Here is a 22493-nt window from a genome sequence, read left to right on the forward strand (position 1 = left end):
TACTAGTTTTCATTTGCTATGCACTGAAAGTGTTCGCCTTAGAAAAGAAATAGTTGAATTTAAAGAAATCCCCCAAAACCCATTCCCTTCCAACTCTCTCCTCAAAAACACAGAAAATTTCGAGCAATTTTATAGCAAGCTTTGTAGAGAGAACTATTAATGAATTTTACTTCCATTTGTAACATTTATTAAGCTGTAAGAACTTGACAAAAACTATAAAAAGAAATATAACGAAAAGTTGTTAAGACACAAAATGAAAACGAAAAAAAAAAACAAAAGGAAATTGTATACAAAAATTTGTACCCACTCAATGTAATCGAATATTATGCTAACTAAACCACACATACATATATAATGGTATATATACTATATATTTTTCTAAAGTTGTAGCAGTCAGAACACGCGCGCTTCAAACAAATGGAAAAAACCTTAAGAAACGCAAATCAGTTTTGTTGTTTGAGATTTAATATTGAGATGGAAATGATATATATCAATGCGCTGTAAAAAACACACATAATAAATAGTATTAAAACATGCAGAGACATACAAGTATATGTGCTGTGGCATGTGCATGTAAAGGTGATGAACAAGTTGCATAATTCAATAAATAAAAAAATATGTACAAGTAACTGCAAAAGCATTTAAATTTAAATTTTTTTTTAACTGTCGCTTGCAGAAGCTGGCAACGCTACCAGAAGCTGTGAAGCGGTCTGGCAGCCAACTGCGTTCCTGCTAACGTTCTTGATATCAAAGCAAGCGTATAGTTCTCAAAAAAAATAAAACGTCCTACTCAAAAACTTTTATAAATCCTTAATTTTAGGTTGCCTCACATGTCGACCATTTCGGCAGCAAAGTTGTACAAAATCTGAAGCAGACGGCCGAGCAGGCAGCGCAACTGTTGCTGATAACACGGTGTGGCATCTCTGCCAACAGCGATCTTGCGCTCTCGCTTTAAAAAACGCCGATAAACAACAATAAGACAAAACAAAATAGAATAAAAGCTGCAGCAGATGCGCTGCTTGCCATGAATTTCGCCGGTAAAATTGTTCTAATAACAGGCGCCAGTAGTGGCATAGGGGCCGCTACAGCCGTTAAATTCGCCAAATACGCCGCTTGCCTGGCGCTTAACGGACGCAATGTAGAAAATCTAAACAAGGTAGCCGAGCAATGTAAAGCAGCTGGTGCTGCGCCAGCTCTGGTTGTGGGCGACATCAGCAAGGAGGCGGACACGGAGCGTGTGTGGTGCGAAACGATGCAGCAATACGGCAAATTGGATGTGCTCGTCAACAATGCGGGCATCATGGAGTCGGGCAGCATCGAGAACACCTGCCTGGAGCAGTACGATCGCGTGATGAACACCAATCTGCGTGCCATCTATCATTTGACCATGCTAGCCACTCCGGAGCTGCTCAAGACCAAAGGCAACATTGTCAACGTGTCCAGCGTGAACGGCATACGCTCATTTCCGGGCTTGCTGGCCTACAACATCTCGAAAATGGGGTTGGATCAGCTTACGCGCTGCGTGGCCCTCGAGTTGGGGCCCAAGGGCGTGCGCATCAATTCCGTCAATCCTGGCGTTATAGTTACCGACCTACACAAGCGCAGCGGCATGGACGAGGCTGAATATCAGAAGTTCCTGGAGCGCTCGAAGACCACACATGCCTTGGGTCGATCTGGCACCTCAGAGGAGGTGGCCAATGCCATTACATTTCTGGCCAGCGATCTGGCCAGCTTCACCACGGGCCTCAGCTTGTCTGTGGACGGCGGACGCCATGCCATGTGCCCGCGTTAAACACAACCAAGCATGACCAAAGAAGTTTTAATGCATTTATTTTGTTCCTTTTGAAATAAAGATGTCTTATATAGGAAATACCAGTAATTACACAAGCATTTAAATTTAAATCTTAACAGCTCGCTAAACAGTCGCTTACAGAGACTGGCAACGCTGCCAGAATTTGTGAAGCGGCTTGGCAGCCAGTTCCGTGCTCGTACGCGCTGTTAATATGAACGCTAACATAAAGTTAAAAAAAAAACGAACTCATCAGAAACTTATTAACAGCCTTAATTTAAGTGTGCCTCGAGCTTTGACTATTTCGGCGACTAAGTTGTACAATATCTGAAGCAGATGGCAAGCAGGCAGTGCAACTGTTGTTGATACCACAGTGTGGCAACGCTGCCAACAGCTGAGCAGCGATCTTGCGCTCTCGCTCTTATCAAAGCGAACGGGAGAAAACAATTAGGCAATAAGACAAAACAAAGTAGAATAAAAGCTGCGGCAGATGCGCATTTAAAGCCTAGCAAGTGGTTACATAATTTAATCAGCAGCTCTTGCGTGCCATGAATTTCGCCGGCAAAGTCGTGCTAATAACAGGCGCCAGTTCCGGAATAGGCGCCGCCACGGCCGTTAAGTTCGCCAAATACGGCGCTTGCCTGTCGCTTAACGGACGCAATGTGGAAAATCTCAACAAGGTGGCCGAGCAGTGTAAAGCAGCTGGTGCCGCGACAGCTCTGGTTGTGGGCGACATCAGCAAGGAAGCGGAAACGGCGCGTGTGTGGAGCGAGACGCTAAATCAATACGGGAAACTGGATGTGCTGGTCAACAATGCGGGTATCATCGAGACGGGCAGCATTGAGAACACCAGCCTGGAGCAGTACGATCGTGTGATGAACACCAATTTGCGTGCGCTCTACCACCTGACTATGCTGGCCACTCCGGAGCTGGTCAAGACCAAGGGAAACATTGTCAACGTGTCCAGCGTGAATGGCATACGCTCATTTCCCGGCGTGCTGGCCTACAACATCTCAAAAATGGGCGTGGATCAGTTTACGCGCTGCGTGGCCCTCGAATTGGCGGCCAAGGGCGTGCGTTCAAATTGTGTTAATCCCGGAGTTACGGTCACGAATCTACACAAGCGCGGCGGCATGGACGAGGCCACATATCAGAAGTTCCTGGAGCATTCGAAAACCACACATGCCTTGGGCCGACCCGGCACCACAGAGGAGGTGGCCAATGCCATTACGTTTCTGGCCAGCGATTTGGCCAGCTTCACCACGGGCCTCAGCCTTGCTGTAGACGGCGGACGCCATGCCATGTGCCCACGTTAACCACAACCAAATCTTACCAAAGATAACTATGTGCATTTATTTTGTGCCTTTTGAAATAAAGATGTGTTATATATAGGAAATGCTTTCCTTAGCCAGTCATAAGCCTTTCACAAAGCGAATAATCTTGATTAGGCTCGAATTACAGATAAAGGCCGTCAGTTCCTTACCCAACTGCAACAGACAGATCGAAGGAATAACAAAGATCCTAACCAGGAACGTGTTTCAAATGAGAACCGTTTTGTTCTCATGTTATCCAACTATATAATATAATGCAGCTCATATGTACATAATTTTTATTTTCCCCATCTTATCGCGGACACATGGCATGACGACCGCCATCCACAGCCAAATTGACGCCCGTTGTGAAGCTGGCATCGTTGCTAGCAAGGAATGCTATTGCTGCCGCCACCTCATGCACATCGCCGGGTCGGCCCAGTGCATGCGTTTCCTTGGCGCGCTCCAGGAACTTCGCATAGGTTGCCTCATCCAGTCCGCCGCGCTTTTGCAGTTCCGTAATAATTACGCCCGGGTTCACAGAGTTCACACGCACACCCTTGGGAGCCAGTTCCAGGGCCACGCAGCGCGTAAACTGATCCACGGCTGCCTTGGACACATTATAGGCCAGCACGCCGGCAAAGGAGCGTATGCCATTCACGCTGGACACATTGACAATGCTGCCCTTGGTCTTCACCAGCTCCGGAGTGGCCAGCATGGTTAGTTGATAGAGCGCACGCACATTGGTGTTCATCACGCGATCGTACTGCTCCAGGGTAGTGTTCTCAATGCTACCCATCTCAAGGATACCCGCATTGTTGACCAGCACATCTAGTCTGCCGTATTGCTTGAGGGTGGCAGCCAAGATTTGCTCCACATCCGCCTCTTTGTTCATGTCGGCTTGCAGCTGCAGCGCCGGCGCGCAGCCTGCAGCCAGAATATTATCCGCTGTTTCCTTTAATTTCGCCTCATTGCGACCCACAATTACCAGCAGTCCGCCCAGGCTGGCCAGGTGCACGGCAGTGGCTGCACCTATGCCAGAGCTGGCGCCTGTCACAATAATCACCTTATCTTTGAAATTCGGCATATTATGCGTTTGCCTTCTACTGCGGCTAAACTACTTGTGATATCTCTGTTTGACATTGAAGTTGACAGCAGCGCACAAAGTAGCAAAGTCGATCGACCTATCGATAACAAGCCTGTAGCTTCTATTGCAGTCAGTGGTGCCCTACCATTCACGAGCAAAAATAGCTAAAAATACGGATTTGACAACTAGCTAACACTTCTTTTAATCTCTCTTTGTTTTTTAAGTACATATGACCAAGTATAGAGCTGACAAATATATATATTATCTTATATCCAATATAGCAGAAGTTTTACATTGACGAACTTCTGATAAAAATATTTAGTAAAATAAGCTACTTTTAGTTTGTTCAAAAATAGCTAACTTGGCAACACTCAAAGTTGCGAAATTCCAATTGGAAGTGTTTCGATAGCAAATAAACTCGAAAATACTCACTTTTTTGTTCTGCTGGCGCTCTCTCTAAGCTCGACGTTGTGAAATTCGAATTGCGATTAAAGCCGCTAATTGAGCTGTTTATCACGAGTATTGTTAATTTTTGATTAAATGCAAGCGGTGTACACACACCGATTTGCGTTTGTTTTTTACTTTTTAGCGCGGGCACATAGCTTGCCGGCTGCCGTTCACGGCTAGGCTGACGCCAAAAAACCAATCGCTTTCGCCACCTCCTCCACATTGCCGGCACGACACAGGGCATGTGTGATCTTTGAGTGTTCCAGGAACTGTTGATAGGGAGCCTCATCCATGCCGCCGCGCTTATGTATTCCGGCTACCCGGCTTCCCGGGTTCACAGAGTTCACGCGCACACCCTTGGACGCCAGCACCAGGGGGACGCAGCGCGTAAATTGATCCACGGCTGCCTTGGACACATTATAGGCCAGCATGCCGGGAAAAGAACGTATGCCATTCACGCTGGACACGTTTACAATGCTGCCCTTGGTCTTGACCAGCTCCGGGGTGGCCAGCATGGTCAATTGGTAGAGCGCACGCACATTGGTGTTCATCACGCGATCGAATTGAGCCAGAGATGTTGTCTCAATGGTGCCTCGCTCCAGTATGTCTGCATTGTTGACCAGCACATCGATGCGTCCGTGCTTGGCCAGCGTTGCTGGCACAATGCGCTCCACATCCGCCTCCTTGTGCATATCAGCTTTAAGTTTTTAAGCATAAAACCAAATATCTTTAAATGCAGAATTGCAAAATATTAAATTATTTATTATCTACATTCATTCTACATTCCGAAAACCGCATATACACTATTGAAGTCTATAGTTTCACCTAACCAATCTTGAAAAAATTATAAAAAAAAATTATGCAGCACCCTCGTTGCTAGCCCCATACCATAATATCTTTTCTCAGGGCCCTCAATGCACGGTATACCAACTTGAAGATACGTGTTTAAGAAAGCTTTACTAATTAATTCTGAACAAATCTAATTTCCGCTGGTCTTAAAATCATTTTCATACATAAGTGATCTGTCACTTGACCTATGTACATATGCAGGTGCAGGTGCTTGCCAAAAGTTGATCCTTTCGGCCCAGCGGGCTTCTGCAGGTAAAAGGGATCAACATTCATTAGTGGTCGAAAAAATTGAATTTGTGCACATTTGTGCTTGTCGGACACATACACACACACATTTAAAGCACTGAGAAAAAGTGCGAGCGAGATAAAAATAAACAGCGTTGCGGTTCTATCGCATAAATCATATGGAAGAGAGTAAGCCAAATAGTTTCCTGTAGTGTGTATAAAAAGACATCATATGTATGTCTTACCGCCTTACTCGCGGTGCCCAATTTCCCTCTATGTCATGTCCAGGGTATATGTTGTTTGGTTAGTGGTCATACATACGTATGAACGCAAGGATATCAGAACCTATAGGAGCTAAAGACTAGCTGTAGGTCCTCCTAGTGCCTGCGCAGATCGACTTTGTTTCCGATAATCTATAACTTACTCCGTTCCCAAGCAATCGATAAAATTCAATACCAAAATCCTGTTTTTTGAGCAAATTGGGCAAATATTAAGAGCTAGAGTCGCCAAACTTGATATGTTTATTCTAGAATAGTATATACATATCAAATATCTTTTATTTAATACCTATCGCCATCTTCCCGCTACTACGTCATGGCTATAAATCAAGTTAATTGTATTTGTAATTGAATTTCCCACCAATTTAAACCACAATTTAAATGTTATTTACTTTTTGAGTGTACACAAATATTTTGTGGTACAATAAGGCATACTGTAAAAAATTTCATTAATATCGGTTAAGAAAAGCCCAAAAGGTGTTTTACTGCGCAATTTGATGGGGTAGCTAGCGCAAATTGCAAGAATTTGTGAATACATGTACACATACACATTCATACGCGTCTTCTTTGAATTCTATCTACAGCATTGCAATTGCGATTGTATTGTTTTCTGTGCTGCTACTTTAGTCTGTTTTTTCTCATCAAGACTCAATTCTTGGTGTGGCTGTTGAGTAGGGGTGGTAGCAAAACGCGTGGCGTGTTCGAGTCTATATTTTGTATACCCTGAATCCATACAAATTTTTAAAGCTACAAGCTAGCTACTACCTAACTAACTACCCACCAACTTAAACTACAATTTTAAAGAAATTGTCTTTTTAAGAATATACGAATATTCAATAGCACAATAAGCTCTATTGAAAATTTCACCAAGATCGGTTAAGAAACACAAAGATAACGTGTTTTGACTAGCATCGTGTTTGCGGCAGTTAAGGAAAATTGCAAGAATTTCTGTATACATGTACACACGTTCATACGCGACTTTATAGAATTTTATTAGCATCACGGCAATTGCGATTATATTGTTTTCTGTGCTGCTATTTAAATCCGTATTTTTCTCAGCAGGACTCAATTATTGATGTGGCTGTTGAGTAGAGGAGGTTGGAGACCCCTATCGAGGAAACAGTTTTCTTTTTTAATTTATCTATATTTCTAAGTACAAACCAGCGCCTAGCGCTCTGTTATTACCGTTTTGAACTCAAGCAAGGTACAATTTGTTGGTCTGTGCAGAGACAAGGAACAAATAATGTCACTGTATTTGTTGCTGCTTTAACTGTCGTTCCTATAAGGCAGTGCGTAACAACAACAACAATATTTATTAAAAGCTCAGAGTGACTTTTCATCTCCTTCTGTTCATTACTCAATGAGCAAAAATTTTATGAATTTGCGTATGTGCACGAGTTACCATCTCAGCCCCTCTCGAGATGGCACCCCCAAGCCTCCAGGAAGCAAGGCCTGAACGCAACGATAGTAACGACAACGAAAAAGAAGGCTATGAAGATAGCCTTCCGAAGCCTTCCTTCCGTGCCGAAAGCACGCCGAAGATCGAAGGTCTACCCTTGCAGACCCAACCTTTTCATAATGCTCATAGTGCTTTGCCCGTATCTAAGAAGTACCGGGAAAATAGTAAATGCCGAGTTTGGTCAAAATATTTTGATAACCAAAAAAGGTTTTTTCCCAAAAACCTGGTTTTCGACCGATCGTTCCTATGGCAGCTATATGATATAGTGGTCTGATGTTGATAGGATTTTGCATATATATATATATATGCTATATGATATAGTGGTCCGATCTTAATAGGATTTTGCATACATATGAGGAGCATAGTTAAACTAATAAATGTCGATTTTGGTCAAGATTTCTTGAAAAACAAAACGTGTTTTTTACAAGTATCTACTTTTCGACCGATCGTTCCTATGGCAGCTATATGATATAGTGGTCCGATCTTAATAGGATTTTGCATATATATGAGGAGTATGGTAAAACTAATACATGCCGAGTTTGGTCAAGATATCTTAAAAAACAAAATGTTTTTTTTATACAACAACTTAATTTTCGACCGATCGTTCCCATGGAAGCTATATGATATAGTGGTCCGATTCAGCTGGTTTTGACATATGTGCTTTGTGCAACAGAAAAAGGGACTTCTGCAAAGTTTCATTAAGATAGCTTTAAAACTAAGAGACTAGATCGCATAGAAACTGACCAAGAATATATGAAACTGATCAACTGGTCAAAGATGTCTCCTTTTATGCGTTACACATTTCACGACAAAATTATAATACCCTCTGCAAGGGTATAAAAAGGTTTTGAATCAATAACCTGGTTTTCGACCGATCGTTCCTATGGCAGCTATATGATATAGTGGTCCGACCTTAATAGGATTTTGCCTATATATGAGAAGTATAGTAAAACTAATAAATGCCGAGTTTCGTCAAGATATCTTGAAAAACAAAATGTTTTTTTAATACAACAACTTTATTTTCGACCTTTCGTTCCTATGGCAGCTATATGATATAGTGGTCCGATGTTGATAGGATTTTGCATGTATAAAGGGAGCATAGTTAAACTAATAAATGCCGAGTTTGGTCAAGATATAGTGAAAAACAAAAATTTGTCCATACAACAACTTAATTTTCTAATACTTTTCGACCGGTCGTTCCTATGGCAGCTATACCCTTACATACTTAATATATTTATGTTATGAACTTATGAACTTATGAAGAATGCTAACATAACTGGGGAAAATAAGTAAAAGTACACATGACGATGAATATTATGTAAACATGATATTTATATTGAATAAATATATTATATATATGTTCAAACATTCTACATCTTTGTGTAAGCATTCTTTATAAGTTGGCAGCCCCTAACATAAATATATTAAGTATGCAATGTTGCCAGCTAGTTTTTTTTTGCACAACAGGGGATGTAATAAGAACAAGTAAGAGGTTTTAGTCGCGAGTTCCCGACTAGGGGATACCCTGAACCCTCTTCTTCCAACATCAAATATATATATATACATATATATATTCTATTTAGAAGCTATATGTCAAGTTTGGTGACTCTAGCTCTTATTATTTACCAAAATTTCCCAAAAAACAGGATATCGATATCGATTTTTATCGATTGCTTGGAAACGGAGTAAGTTATCGATAATCGGAAACAAACTCGATCTGCGCGGGAACTAGGAGGAGCATCTACATCTAAAATTTCAAGTCTCTAGCTCTGAGATCCTTGCGTTCATACATACGGACGGACGGACGGACAGACAGACGGTCATGGCTAGATCGACTCGGTTATTGATGCTGATCAAGAATATATATACTTTATGGGTTCGGAGATGCTTCCTTCTGCCTGTTACATACATTTGGATTTTGCACAAATACAATATAGCCTTATACCCATTTTTAATGGGTTCAGGGTATAAAAATGAGTTTAAAGTCGATTGGGTTATAATCAGGCATATAGCTTTATGTTAACCCCTAATGGTTGTTAACAATGGCATTAGTTTTTTATGCTCACAATTCAATTGTTTTTAGCTTGACTATGTTGAGTATATGTATAGCATGGACATCCACTGAGTAAGTCAATTGAATTCCATTGAGTTCTGTGGGTGGGGCAAATATATAGTATTTATAAATGGCAATTCCCTCGGCTCTGGCCCTAGCCAATTAGAATTTGCTCGCATAGAAAACCACCCTTAAACCGCCCACGTTGTGTCTAATGAAAATGCAGCTTGATGCTTGATACATGGCAGCGCATGCGAAACAAGTCGAATCCGTTTATGTGAACACGATATGCAACTTATGAGCTCAGTCCGGCAAATACACAATTCAAGGATTCTAATGGACAGCAGATTGACGAATTCCTGGAACTAACGTTTGTGCAAACGGTAAACGTTATTGAAAACTACAAATCATCAGTCAAAGCCGGTAATCGCATATTGAAAATGATCAAATCTTTGACAAAAAAAATCAGTCATGTTAATTGCTTAAAACATTTTGGTTTTTTTTTCGTCTTCTTCAAATTTGGACACACGCTTTTGGTATGAAATATAAATACTCTAAGTGGCAACATATTTTGTAAAACTAATAATCCAATCGGTTTATATATAACTAGCGGGTATAGTCCGGCCTTGCCTGTGGTACTTATGTTATAAAATCAATGTTCTACAAAGCTTTGAATATAATTTTGAAACTGATCGGGCGGTAAACAAACCACTTTCATTCAAACGTTTTCCGCCAATTTACCACTGTTGCGAGTGGAATTTCCCAAATCGCCGAAACACGTATTTATTAAATTCTTATGTAGAGCTCTGAAAATAAAATTGAAACAAATCTGACTAAACTTAAAACTTCACCAATAAAGTCTTTGAATTGCATTCCTACCGAGGATGCTTTCATTCTGCGAAAAATGTGAAACACGTCTCAAATGATTTTTCATATAAATCTTCGAAAATGAATTTGAGCGCAAAACGTCATCCACCAAATCTTTAAGCCCCATTTTCACCAAGAAGGAATACATTTTTCGAACAGTGTGAAACATCCCTGAAATGAATTTGAACCAATAACTTTAAATTGAGTTTGAGGCCGATCGGATGGTAAACAAAAAAGTTTCATACAAACGTTTTTCGCGATTTTTCCACACTTGCGAATAGAATTTTCTGAAACCCCGTCTTAAAGTGCACCTTCATCACATAAGGTAACTACAGTGTCAAATTTCTGCTTCCTACCTCTTACGGTTTGGGCTGTGCCTTGATCACCAATCAGTCAGTCATTTAGTCAGTCAGTCAGTCAATCAGGACAAACAGTTATATATATAGAGATATATTAAAATATTACTTGATGAACGCACAAAGCTCATGCGCATAAATCCTTTTTAGATATTTAAGTATAACAAACAAACACAAGTAAGGCTACTCTAGTCGGGAGTCCACGACTAGGAGATACCCTCAATACCGCGCCGATCTGCCCACAATTTCATTGTTGAGGAGCATGAATATGGCATCAAAATATGTGTAAATACCAAAGCCCAGGACTATACCTCTAAAACTGGGTTCTTTTATTTCACTTTTGGAAAACGAAGGGAGTTATCCGAAAAGTGGCATGTTCTGGATCTATGCATACTATAGGAAGTTTATAAATCAATATTTTGTCACAAGCCCTCAAAATCTTAGTTTTTATCGAAATCATGGAAACAGGGCACTTGCCTGCACTTGCCCTATCGATGACTTGAGGAGGACCTACGTTCAAAATTGTATGTCTCTAGCTCCTTTTGTTTTCCTGATCGACGTGTTCAGACAGACTGCCAGACAATTAGACGAATATGTCAATATTAACTCGACAATTGATACTAGGTAAAAATATACATAGTTTATGGTTTCGTAAATACTTTCTTCTGCCTGTCACATACATTCACTCAAATCTTTATACCCTTTTTGCAAATTACATTACATTAAACTTCAATTTAAATTTAAAGCATTTACTAATATAAATATTGACGGTAACAAAAGTGTCACAAATGATGACATTTTTACTAAAAACTAATTTAAACTTTTCCAATTTCAATAATTTTTTTTTGTCAATAATTTTATTATACCCTGAACCCATTAAAAATGGGTATAAGGCTATATTGTATTTGTGCAAAATCCAAGTGTATGTAACAGGCAGAAGGAAGCTTCTCCGACCCCATAAAGTATATATATTCTTGATCAGCATCAATAGCCGAGTCGATCTAGCCATGTCCGTCTGTCTGTCTGTCCGTCCGTCCGTATGTATGAACGCAAGGATCTCAGAGCTAGAGACTTGGAATTTTAGATGTAGATGCTTCTAGTTCCCGCGCAGATCGAGTTTGTTTCCGATAATCGATAACTTAATCCGTTTCCAAGCAATCGATAAATATCGATATCGATATCCTGTTTTTGGGCGATTTTGGTAAATAATAAGAGCTAGAGTCACCAAACTTGACATATAGCTTCTAAAATAGAATATATATATGCATTTGATGTTGGAAGAAGAGGGTTCAGGGTATCCCCTAGTCGGGAGCTCCAGACTAGAACCTCTTACTTGTTACTATTGTTTTCTTGCTCACTAGGGGAATTTTTCGCAATGTGCGCTCGTCCGTCTGTCTGTTTATATGAATGAAATTTTTCCTCAAGACTTGGAATAATGCTCGTTTACTGTTAGGTTAGTTATCTATATTAATATTTTGGGTAGTATTTATGGCTTTGGCTATATTAGTACTCTAACAACACAAATATGAAAAATATATTGGAGTACATAAATTGCCGCTAGCCAAAAATAGACAGATATTAATATGGAACAGATTTAATGAGGAGTATGACCTTTTACTTGAATCACTTGGGCATTTTTCAAGTTCTTAGATATTTTCTTGCCTTGGTCAAGAGAGAAATTTGCCTCGAAATGAGTTTATTAAATTAAGTTTCCTAAAAAGAAAACGACTTGAAATATGGTAAAAAAAATGATTATTTCTCAAAAAACGCCGTTGTCGATAAAAGAAAGACCACAACAGGAAATTATTCCAGCGTATCGTACGGTTTTGTGCCAATGTCCTGGCCAATTCCATTTATTTCTGACCATATTCTTGTAGAACCCAAAGACTACATTTAGGACCAAAGGTATCTTGGTTAATCTTGTCCGGCAAACTATGCCACTGCTCATAGCTGGGAATGGTCAGTGACTTCCCGAAGGTATCCTGAAAGCAACGATTTTATTAGGGGTAGAGAAAGTTCGGTTGAGAAAACGTGATGCAAACTATTATAATTTTTACATAGCACGCGAAAAGGATTGTGCATAGCGTAGTCTGTTGTGCACGTAGATAGGAATAAGGGGCGATAATTTCTGGTCGGTCTAGCCCGAACAGAGAATTGAAGACGCCCTAGCAGAAAAGGAGAATCTATGTTGCCAATAATCAACTTATGTAGAAGGACAACACCGAGAATCGTCCTACGGTTGGTTAACGACGGAAGCAGTCTGCTGGAATAGGATGGCAACCGAAGATTAGGGTCCCAATTTAAACCTCGTAACTCAAAAAGCAGAAATTGCTTCTGAACAGATTCAATACGATCCTGGATATTGTTATACTGCGAAGACCAGATGCAAGAGCAGTAATTAATGATAGGGCAAACAAGAGAGATGTACAGAAGTTTTGTTATAAAAAGACCATCGTACACCTTTTGCCTCATTAACGATGGTATCTAGATCCAGGTCTAGGCCTAGATCCTTAACTGTTAGTATACGTTGCAAAAGGGGTATTGTCGATTGTATATCTGACAAGATAAGGTAGTTTTTTCTGCGGTTCGTCTTATTTCGGCAATCACCTCTATTATGCGAAAGAGGTAAATCACGATTAATGAGGCAATACATTCACACCTGTTAACAGGTGTGACTGGTTAATAGAGTTTCCGATAAACGGGCTTCGAGTGTATTTTTTAATAAACAAATTTAAACACCGTTTAATTATTCAATTCAAATAGGATCTACATACAAAATCAGCACTGTGTTAAGCTTTCACAATATATTATAAACAACAGAACTACGAATCCATTTAGAAGACCCCGTCCTGTGTGCACTCATGCACTGCATTGTCTTAGCCTAGTTTATTATAATATACCAACAATAGGAAATAATCCCTTGCCAGCTGTCTTAAACAAAATTACATAGAAATATTGCTATAAATCATCGACTCATTTTGCCTGGCTGGGTTTGCTTGTGGGAGGCAGTTATCAGTCCAATTAATTGACATTAGCTGTGCTCTTGAAACTATTAGTCTTCTTTTCTCTTGTTTTCCCCGCTTTCTGTCTGCCTCTCTAGCCAACACATGGGTGTACCCCAGCAACTGGAGACGCTGCTCAGCTGCAGCTTGTGTCGACGCTTGTGGAAGGGAGACGCCGCTGCTGGGGTTTGGTTCGCTGCCCACCAATGAGGGCTTGCTGTTTATGGTGCAGCAGCTGCCGGCTTTGCAGCTGGGCATGGCCATGTTGCAATCGCAGCCGACTAGCAGCAATCCGACCAACTCAGCCTGCCCCAACAGGTTGAATGAGGTGGGCTTGGATAGGCAACTGCGCGGCGCCAACGAGCATTGCCATGCTCATGCCATGCCCAATACGACATGGTGCCACACCTGCATCGTGGATGTCGAGCATCTTGCACATCAGATGACGCGTCAGCTGCACATGTGCGACATGTTGCGTTGCCTGCTCTGACAGCAGCTGAGCATCATTGAGGAGCGCATTACGTATGCCAGGGTTCTGGCCGCGGGCGATTTTTCTATGTTGCGCCAACTCTCCGACGTCTGCGACATGGTGCAGCAGCATGTGCAGCAGCAATTGCTGCAGCATGCCCCAACTGGACGCATATGCCACATGCGCGACTTGTGGCTGCACGCCAGGCTGCAGATACAGCACGAGGGCAACAGCTGCAGGAGCTGTGCACCAAATTCCTCAAGCAGATGCTGTACATTTATCGCGAGTGTCGTCTCCAGCTGCTGGACATTGAGCAACTGCATCGCCGGCTCATGTCGCTGCGCCAGCCGCCATTTGATTCGGTGCCGGATACAGCTGCAGCAGCCGCCCCAGGCGCAGTTTTAGCCATCCCAGGACCAGTTGCACCCGCAGCCGCAGCCGCAATAGGGCTAACCCGTCGTTCTATATCCTTGGGCAATCCCATCTACTATCTGGACATGGTCATGATGAGCAAGCCAGCGGGTCGTGTGCTCATCGAGGTGCGCAACGATGTAGCACCGCGCATGGCCGAGAAATTTCGCGCCCTAATCCTGCACGAGCGTGGCTTTAGCTATAGGGGCTGCTCCGTATTCCAGGCCTGGGGCGAGGAGAGCATTATCACTGACGACTTTCAGCTACACAATGGGCGTGGCGCCTATGCCGCCCTTGAGTATTACACTGGGTTGCCCGCGAAGCGCGGCGCAGTGGGCATGCGACATGGACAGAAGTGTAGACTTGTGAACAGCCAGTTTCGCATGGTGCTCTATGAGAGGCTCCCCTTTGCGGCCATATTTGGCTTCGTTGTGGATGGGATCGATGTGCTGGACAAGATAGCCGGCACGAGCAATCCAACTGGACGGTCCGCGATGTGCACCTATATCAAGAATTGTGGCGAGTATCCCCGCAACGGGATCTAAATGTTTGGTGATGACAGCGCCTTCCCTAACTAATTGTATTTTTCTTAAACTAAGTCCAAACAACTTAAAACCATCCAACTTTGAAAGTAATCAAGAGCTAAACCACTTTAAAAGTGCATTTTTGTCGCAAATATACAGTAAGCACGTAAGAGGTTCTAGTCGGGAGCTCCCGACTAGGGGATACCCTGAACCCTCTTCTTCCAACATCAAATATATATATATGCATATATATATTCTATTTTAGAAGCTATATGTCAAGTTTGGTGACTCTAGCTCTTATTATTTACCAAAATTTCCCAATCGATATCGATATCGAATTTAATCGATTGCTTGGAAACGGAGTAAGTTATCGATTATCGAAAACAAACTCGATCTGCGCGGGAACTAGGAGCATCTAGATCCAATTTCAAGTCTCTAGCTCTTATAGGTTCTGAGATCCTTGCGTTCATACATACGGAAGGACGGACAGACGGACATTGCTAAATCGACTCGGCTATTGATGCTGATCGAGAATATATATACTGTATGGGGTCGGAGATGCTTTCTTCTGCCTGTTTCATACATTTGGCTTTCGCACAAATACAATATACCCTTATACCCATTTTAAATGGGTTCAGGGTATAATAAAACATAAACAAATTATTATTTAAAAATGTTTATCATATTGAAAATTACAATATTCCTAATATACACTATACTACACATTCTATTCCTCATTTGATCAGTTATCTAGTTCAAAAATAATTTTTATATAGTTAAATATTTTAACTCAATTGTAGGATAGTTAGAACGAGCAACAAATAAAAGAAAATTGTCACGAATAGATGAAAAATTGTAAGCTAAGAAGATTTACATTTGGCAAATGCTGAATGCAAATTAAAGTTAAAGCTGTGTCGGATATTTGGAATGTGATATATAATTGAGAAACGCACCCGACTGAATTATTCTGTAATTATGTTAAAAAGATTTTAAATTCAATTGATTCAAGCTCAATTAATCTCACTTCAAGTAACTTGTTTACAGTTTTTCTTATGTTTTTTTTAATGCACTTATATTTACAATTGAAATGTTATAAACATAATCAAAATATTTAAATATATTAATATCTGAGTGTATGTGTTTGTGTACAATTTCCCCACGTACCGGTGAATTACTTATAGACAAACCCATTAGCTCGCTAATTGGAGAACAAAACTGGTCATTTGAATTTGACATTAATTTGTTTGAAACACATTCACAAGCATACAATATATAAATGTGCCAAAAATACAAATATAATAAATTAAATTTGACAGTTTTGATGTCTATATATATACGCATATATGCTTAAAGCAAAGTCAAAAAAAGTTATTGGAATTCCTTGTGTAACAATTGAAAATATAATAGCTGAAGATTTCAATAAATGTTGTTCAAGCAAATAAATTTATTCATTATTAAAATAAAGAGAAGGTGCGAAATACAATAAACTCGTTTCAAAAGCCCAACAATTGATTTAAAGGCAGCATCTTTTTTATCTACATCTTTGTTAACAGATTATATTACATTTCAATATCGTAGTACAATGGTTTTTCGTCTGAAATATACTCAGGTATTTGTTTTTAATGCATTCTTTATGAAAATGTTATCTAAGGGGGGAAACCCCTAAGGTACTTATTTGTGAATACCCTGCGTCTCGTGCGGCTTTATCAAATAACAAAAGTTAGATTTGAGCCTAACATGATATACTTTGAGAACAAAATCTAGCCAGATTCTACATATATAATAGTGTTATGTTTTTAAGGAACGAATCACTTTTACAATCACTTATCTGAACATAGTAGGGTATCTTTTATATAAATATTATAGAAAACATCCGGCACATATTACTTATCACTCGATTATTGATCACTCGGGTGCATCCTTGGTGGGTATGCGACAATTATCTCGCACCAGGGCCATGCACTGGCCTTCCATGTACGCCTGTTTAGTTTGATCACCTTTGAAAGATATTAAGGTAGAATACATATATTTCTATGTAAAAGCAAAAGTAAAAGTATTGATAAACACTCACCAGTCACACAAACGGTCACGATGTTGTGATCCTTAAGTTAACTCTTGTAATAGGGTTCCAGCGCGGAGTAGTGTACGCAATGACCTTTGACATTGTGATGGCAAAGTAAATAAATAAAGTAAATAATTAAAAAACAAGTAAGAGGTTCTAATCGAGAGCTCCCGACTAGGGGATACCCTGAACCCTGTTCTTCCAACATCAAATATATATATATGTATATATATATTCTATTTTAGAAGCTATATGTCAAGTTTGGTGACTCTAGCTCTTATTATTTACCAAAATTGCCTTAAAAACAGGATATCGATATAGATTTTAATCGATTGCTTGGAAACGGAGGAAGTTAACGATTATCGGAAACAAACTCGATCTGCGCGGGAACTAGGAGCATCTACAACTAAAAATTTCAAGTCTCTAGCTCTTATAGGTTCTGAGATCCTTGTGTTCATACATACGGACGGACGGACGGACAGACGGACATGGCTAAATCGACTCGGCTATTGATGCTGATCAAGAATATATATACTTTATGGGGTCGGAGGTACTTCCTTCTGCCTGTTTCATACATTTGGCTTTCGCACATATACAATATACCCTTGTACCCATTTTCAATGGGTTCAGTGTATAATAAGGTTAAATTCTATGCAATTCAACACAGTTAATTAAAAGCTTATATGATTAATTTTATGTAGCTGGATACCATTTTGTGCAGGCATTCACTGGATGCCTTAGATCCTTACGAACTTTAAATATTTTAGATTGTAACATATATTTTCGTGCAAATAGTGTTTTCTTCAGCTAATAGCTAAACTATCAGTAAATTGTAATTACCTTATCTACAGTAGAGCCCTACTCATCGCTATCAGCCTTTTCCGAGCCTCCTCTATTGCACTTACAGCCTACTATCGCATTCACTTTTGATGGTGTAGATCCACCTCATCCTCGATCACATCAATGAAGGGACGAGGGTTGCTGCTAAGCTTCTCTGTAGACAATTTGGCAGCGCTATTGTATGGCAAGTGTCAATGGCTGTGGTGCTCGTGCGCTGCAAGTTGACAAAGATGATGATTATTTATGAAATAAATTAGTATATGTTCAGATAAATTAGTTAATGTAGTTAATTAAAATCGAATGCTCGATCACACCGATTGTTTACATAAGTTAAAGAGACGATGGCGCACAAAGACAAAATGGCGCTTCGTATAGATGCATTTCTCGAGCAACAGCTTTCCACTAGCCATGTTGTTCTTCTTGTTCTGGCCAAATGGCTGCGCTTGTTGTTAAGCGTACATAGCTTAAAAGGCCGAGTATAAAATGAAATATACTTGATATATATATACTTAGTATTCTAGGATAAACATATCACTTTTGGCGACTCTAGCTCTTATTATATACCCAATTTGCCTAAAAAAAAAAGGATTTCGATATCGATTTTTATCGATTGCTTGGAAACGGAGTAAGTTATCGATTATCGGAAACAAACTCGATCTGCGCAGGCAATAGGAGGACCTACAGCTAAATTTCAAGTCTCTAGCTTTTATAGGTTCTGAGATCCTTGTGTTCATACATACTGACGGACGGACAGACGGACATTGCTAAATCGACTCGGCTATTGATGCTGATCAAGAATAATATATACTTAATGGGGTCGGAGATGCTTCCTTCTGCCTGTTTCATACATTTGGCTTTCGCACAAATACAATATACCCTTTTTACCCAACGAGAATTTCTTAAAAACTGGCGGAACGATTTTCTTGATTCAAAAAGCAAAATGATGGATAATTCACGGTCTATATATTAAACTGCCGTGCATTTAGGACCATTACCGAAGAACTCAATTTATATAGATTGAAATTTGTAGAAATAATGCCACCTTTTTGTTATAATACTTTGTATAAATGCATAAATGCACCAAAGACAAACATAAAACATATTGTAAAAAGCAAATTATTTTACAGTTGTTAATTCTTTCATATATAAAATAATTTAAATTAACTTGTTCCCGCTCAACACACACAAATTATTCAACACTGATTCCCAGCAGTGGCTCTGCTCCCGTTGGAGCTAGTAGTTCGATAGGCCTTTTGAATAAGCCACATGAAATGTGTTTACATTTTGTTATTTTACTAATAAACTGGCTGATCGGCTTCCTTAAAAATGTATCTTCAAGTTGGTATACCGTGCATTGAGGGCCATCATTCTGAAAAAAGATATTAGGGTTTAAGTGCAAGGGTAATTTTGTACGGTCATTTAAATATCTTCAAAACGGGCTGATCTTTTTTTATAATTTTTGGTTAGGTGAAACTATAGGCTTCAATCGTGTATATGCGATTTTCGGGGCCATAATCCCTAAATTAGGATATTTAAAGAATGGTGGAAACCTAATTTTTCAACCCATTGGTTTACCCATATTATAAATTAAAATTTAAAAAAAATGAATGCAGACAGTAAATAATTTAGTTTTTGCAATTTTGCATTTAAATTTATTTGGCTTCGTGCTTAAAAACATAAATAAATGCATTATAAAGTGACCGATTCCTATTCCGGCACCAAGTACCACAAATCGACGCTAAGTCACCGCCGCTAATTTGACGCAAATAAGTCAAATTGGGATTTCTTCGATAGCAAATAAAATCGATAATTCGAAGTTGTGAAATTCGAATTGCGATTAATGTCGCTAATTGAGCTGTTTATCACGATTATTATTTATTTTTGATTAAATGCCAGCGGTGTCCATACACAGATTTGCGTTTGTTTTTTACTTTTTAGCGCGGGCACATGACATGCCGGCCGCCATCTACGGCCAGGCTGACGCCCGTCGTGAAGCTAGCCGCATCGCTGGCCAAAAAAGCAATCGCTTTCGCCACCTCCTCCACATTGCCGGCACGACCCAGAGCATGTGTGGTCTTTGAGTGTTCCAGGAACTGTTGATAAGTAGCCTCGTCCATGCCGCCGCGCTTATGTATTTCGGTTACAATTACCCCCGGGTTCACAGAGTTCACGCGCACACCCTTGGACGCCAGCTCCAGGGCGACGCAGCGCGTAAATTGATCCACGGCTGCCTTGGAAACATTATAGGCCAGCACGCCGGGAAAAGAACGTATGCCATTCACGCTGGATACATTTACAATGCTGCCCTTGGTCTTGACCAGCTCCGGGGTAGCCAGCATGGTCAATTGGTAGAGCGCACGCACATTGGTGTTCATCACGCGATCGTATTGGGCCAGACTTGTTGTCTCAATGGTGCCTCGCTCCAGTATGCCTGCATTATTGACCAGCACATCGATGCGTCCGTGCTTGGCCAGCGTTGCTGCCACAATGCGCACCACATCCGCCTCCTTGTCCATATCAGCTTTCAGCTGCAGCGCAGCAACGCCGCCTGCAGCCAGAATATTGTCCGCTGTTTCCTTTAATTTCACCTCATTTCGACCCACAATTACCAGCAGTCCGCCCAGGCTGGCCAGATGAACGGCGGCAGCTGCTCCTATGCCGGAGCTGGCGCCTGTTACGATAATTACTTTGTCCTTGAAGGTTGCCATGGCGAGATGCGAAACACAAAATGTCAGCCGAAATGATCGATTACGATAACTTTAGCTGGAAAAAACGATAAGGTCATCGAAGCACAGCTGCTGCTGCAAAAGCTTTCTCCGAACAGCTGTGCAACGCTTTGCAGTTGAAATCCTGCACGCCCTTGGATTTGAATACCCTATATTATTAAACAAACTGCTAGGGCTTTTTAAACTTAGATGTTGTTTTATTCTCTTTTTAAAAAAACCGCTACGATTATGCTGCTCGTATTGTTGTGTGGTCGGGCACTGCTTAGGCCTCGTAGCCGTAGGATTTGATGATCTTGTTGAAGGGCTCAGCAGCCTTGGCAATGTTCTCGCGCGCCTTCGCCGTCAACTTCTTCATCTCTCTGTTGTGCTTAAGAGTGACATGCAGCTTGGCCTTGCGCTTGCGCTCCAAGCTCTTGATCACATCCTGATAATGCCAGCCAACCTCGTGCGACAGACGTCCAACCATGCAGTATTTGCGATCGGAGCGCAGGGTCAGCACACGCATTGCAATGGGGACAACAACACGACGGCGCTTGTCGTAAGGCGATGGAATACCATCGAAGACGCGCAGACGAGCGAGGGCAGCCTGGCCACGCTTGGTCTTGTGTGGGATCATGCCTGTAAAGCAATAAAATACCGTTAAGTGAACATTTCAAATGACATTAAATATAGAGAGGTAATCCAGTTGGCTGAATCAGTTGAAGGTTTGTTACACGATTTCTCGTTCAAATAATGTAGGTAAGAATATATCAATCATCATGCTAGCAGCTGCAGCTGACCAAAACCAAGCTAGATAAACGTACCTGCAATGTAAAATAAGAACAATTAGTAAATATATACAGCTAAATTAAATTTTAAATGCTTATCGCTTTGTTGCCTGCACTCAGTTATGTTTTGTTTACATGGTTTTCATTACGTTCAAATAATGTAGGTAATAAGGTTTGCACATCATGGTAAACAACAAACTAGGTACTGGACAGACCAAATCATCGAAACGCACCTCGCACAGCCTTGTAGAATATCCTGGACGGGGCACGGAAGTGGAAGGGGCCACGAGCCGGGTTTACGTTGCAGCGTTTGCGCAAATAGGCCAAAAACTTAATTTTGTTTCTGTAGAAGTGACCAGAAAGGTTCAGCTCCTCGCAGCGGACCACAGCCACCTTGCCGCCCTGCAACAGGTACTTAGCAACCACGGAGGCCAGGCGGCCAAGCAAATGGCCGCGTCCATCAATAACAACGGTCTGAATATTAAGATGAAAAACAATTAGTTAAATTTTTCTCCCAAAAAATGAGGTTAGATTGAGCGAGAAGGCATAAACAAATGTGTGTAATGCGATAAATAAATAATTTATAATAAATGCATTTGAAGAATGCATTTGACACAATTAGTAAGCCTTGGACACATGTATTAATACATTTTTACAGGCACTTCCGCGACTGTCATTTTATTGGCTGCTTTTCGGCACGTGTACACGAAACAACTTTGGCGCACTCAAAACAACGTTCCAGTGCTGTTAAAATCAACAATAATGCACATTTTTCGTTAGCACATGGTTTAATTAATGTTTTGTACACATTTGTTATATTGTCCCTTCACGCCAACATGGTTTTATTTGCCAAAATTATGGCACTTACCCTGTTCGTTAAACCAGTCATGTTTAAGAACCGCACGGAAAGAAAGCGGAAATCGCTTTGACAGCTCAGGCGTCACACGGCAGAGTTGCTTTGGGCAAGTGCAC

The 22493-nt window shown here is 40.8% G+C and overlaps 7 protein-coding genes across 7 annotated transcripts; 3 read left to right on the forward strand and 4 right to left on the reverse strand.

The window, feature by feature from the left end:
* Positions 1–786: 786 nt before the first annotated feature.
* Positions 787–1863, forward strand: LOC115763722 (uncharacterized oxidoreductase TM_0325-like). The gene has a single exon (XM_030706416.1). It carries the CDS (start codon positions 1025–1027, stop codon positions 1790–1792), a length of 768 nt encoding a protein of 255 aa, XP_030562276.1. The 5' UTR covers positions 787–1024; the 3' UTR covers positions 1793–1863.
* Positions 1864–2216: 353 nt separating this feature from the next.
* LOC115763761 (uncharacterized oxidoreductase TM_0325-like) lies at positions 2217–3187 on the forward strand. Its single transcript, XM_030706475.1, has one exon. It carries the CDS (start codon positions 2338–2340, stop codon positions 3103–3105), a length of 768 nt encoding a protein of 255 aa, XP_030562335.1. The 5' UTR covers positions 2217–2337; the 3' UTR covers positions 3106–3187.
* A 136-nt stretch (positions 3188–3323) lies between these two features.
* On the reverse strand, positions 3324–4226 carry LOC115763760 (uncharacterized oxidoreductase MexAM1_META1p0182-like). Its single transcript, XM_030706474.1, has one exon. The coding sequence runs from the start codon at positions 4184–4186 to the stop codon at positions 3413–3415; it is 774 nt and encodes a 257-aa protein (XP_030562334.1). The 5' UTR covers positions 4187–4226; the 3' UTR covers positions 3324–3412.
* A 583-nt stretch (positions 4227–4809) lies between these two features.
* Positions 4810–5325, reverse strand: LOC115763888 (2-(R)-hydroxypropyl-CoM dehydrogenase-like). Its single transcript, XM_030706665.1, has one exon. It carries the CDS (start codon positions 5323–5325, stop codon positions 4810–4812), a length of 516 nt encoding a protein of 171 aa, XP_030562525.1.
* Positions 5326–14278: 8953 nt separating this feature from the next.
* LOC115763889 (peptidyl-prolyl cis-trans isomerase A1) lies at positions 14279–15147 on the forward strand. Its single transcript, XM_030706666.1, has 2 exons — positions 14279–14525; positions 14624–15147. The coding sequence occupies exons 1-2, from the start codon at positions 14279–14281 to the stop codon at positions 15145–15147; spliced, it is 771 nt and encodes a 256-aa protein (XP_030562526.1).
* A 4537-nt stretch (positions 15148–19684) lies between these two features.
* LOC115763721 (uncharacterized oxidoreductase TM_0325-like) lies at positions 19685–20770 on the reverse strand. Its single transcript, XM_030706415.1, has one exon. It carries the CDS (start codon positions 20734–20736, stop codon positions 19963–19965), a length of 774 nt encoding a protein of 257 aa, XP_030562275.1. The 5' UTR covers positions 20737–20770; the 3' UTR covers positions 19685–19962.
* A 160-nt stretch (positions 20771–20930) lies between these two features.
* On the reverse strand, positions 20931–22484 carry LOC115763695 (60S ribosomal protein L13a). Its single transcript, XM_030706382.1, has 3 exons — positions 22390–22484; positions 21755–21995; positions 20931–21372 (listed from the first exon to the last, which is right to left on the reverse strand). The coding sequence occupies exons 1-3, from the start codon at positions 22408–22410 to the stop codon at positions 21017–21019; spliced, it is 618 nt and encodes a 205-aa protein (XP_030562242.1). The 5' UTR covers positions 22411–22484; the 3' UTR covers positions 20931–21016.
* Positions 22485–22493: the final 9 nt, after the last annotated feature.

Source organism: Drosophila novamexicana, unplaced genomic scaffold (genome assembly GCF_003285875.2).
Source record: "Drosophila novamexicana strain 15010-1031.04,08,12 unplaced genomic scaffold, DnovRS2.1 tig00000770-arrow-pilon, whole genome shotgun sequence".
NCBI classification, from domain to species: Eukaryota; Metazoa; Arthropoda; class Insecta; order Diptera; family Drosophilidae; genus Drosophila; species Drosophila novamexicana.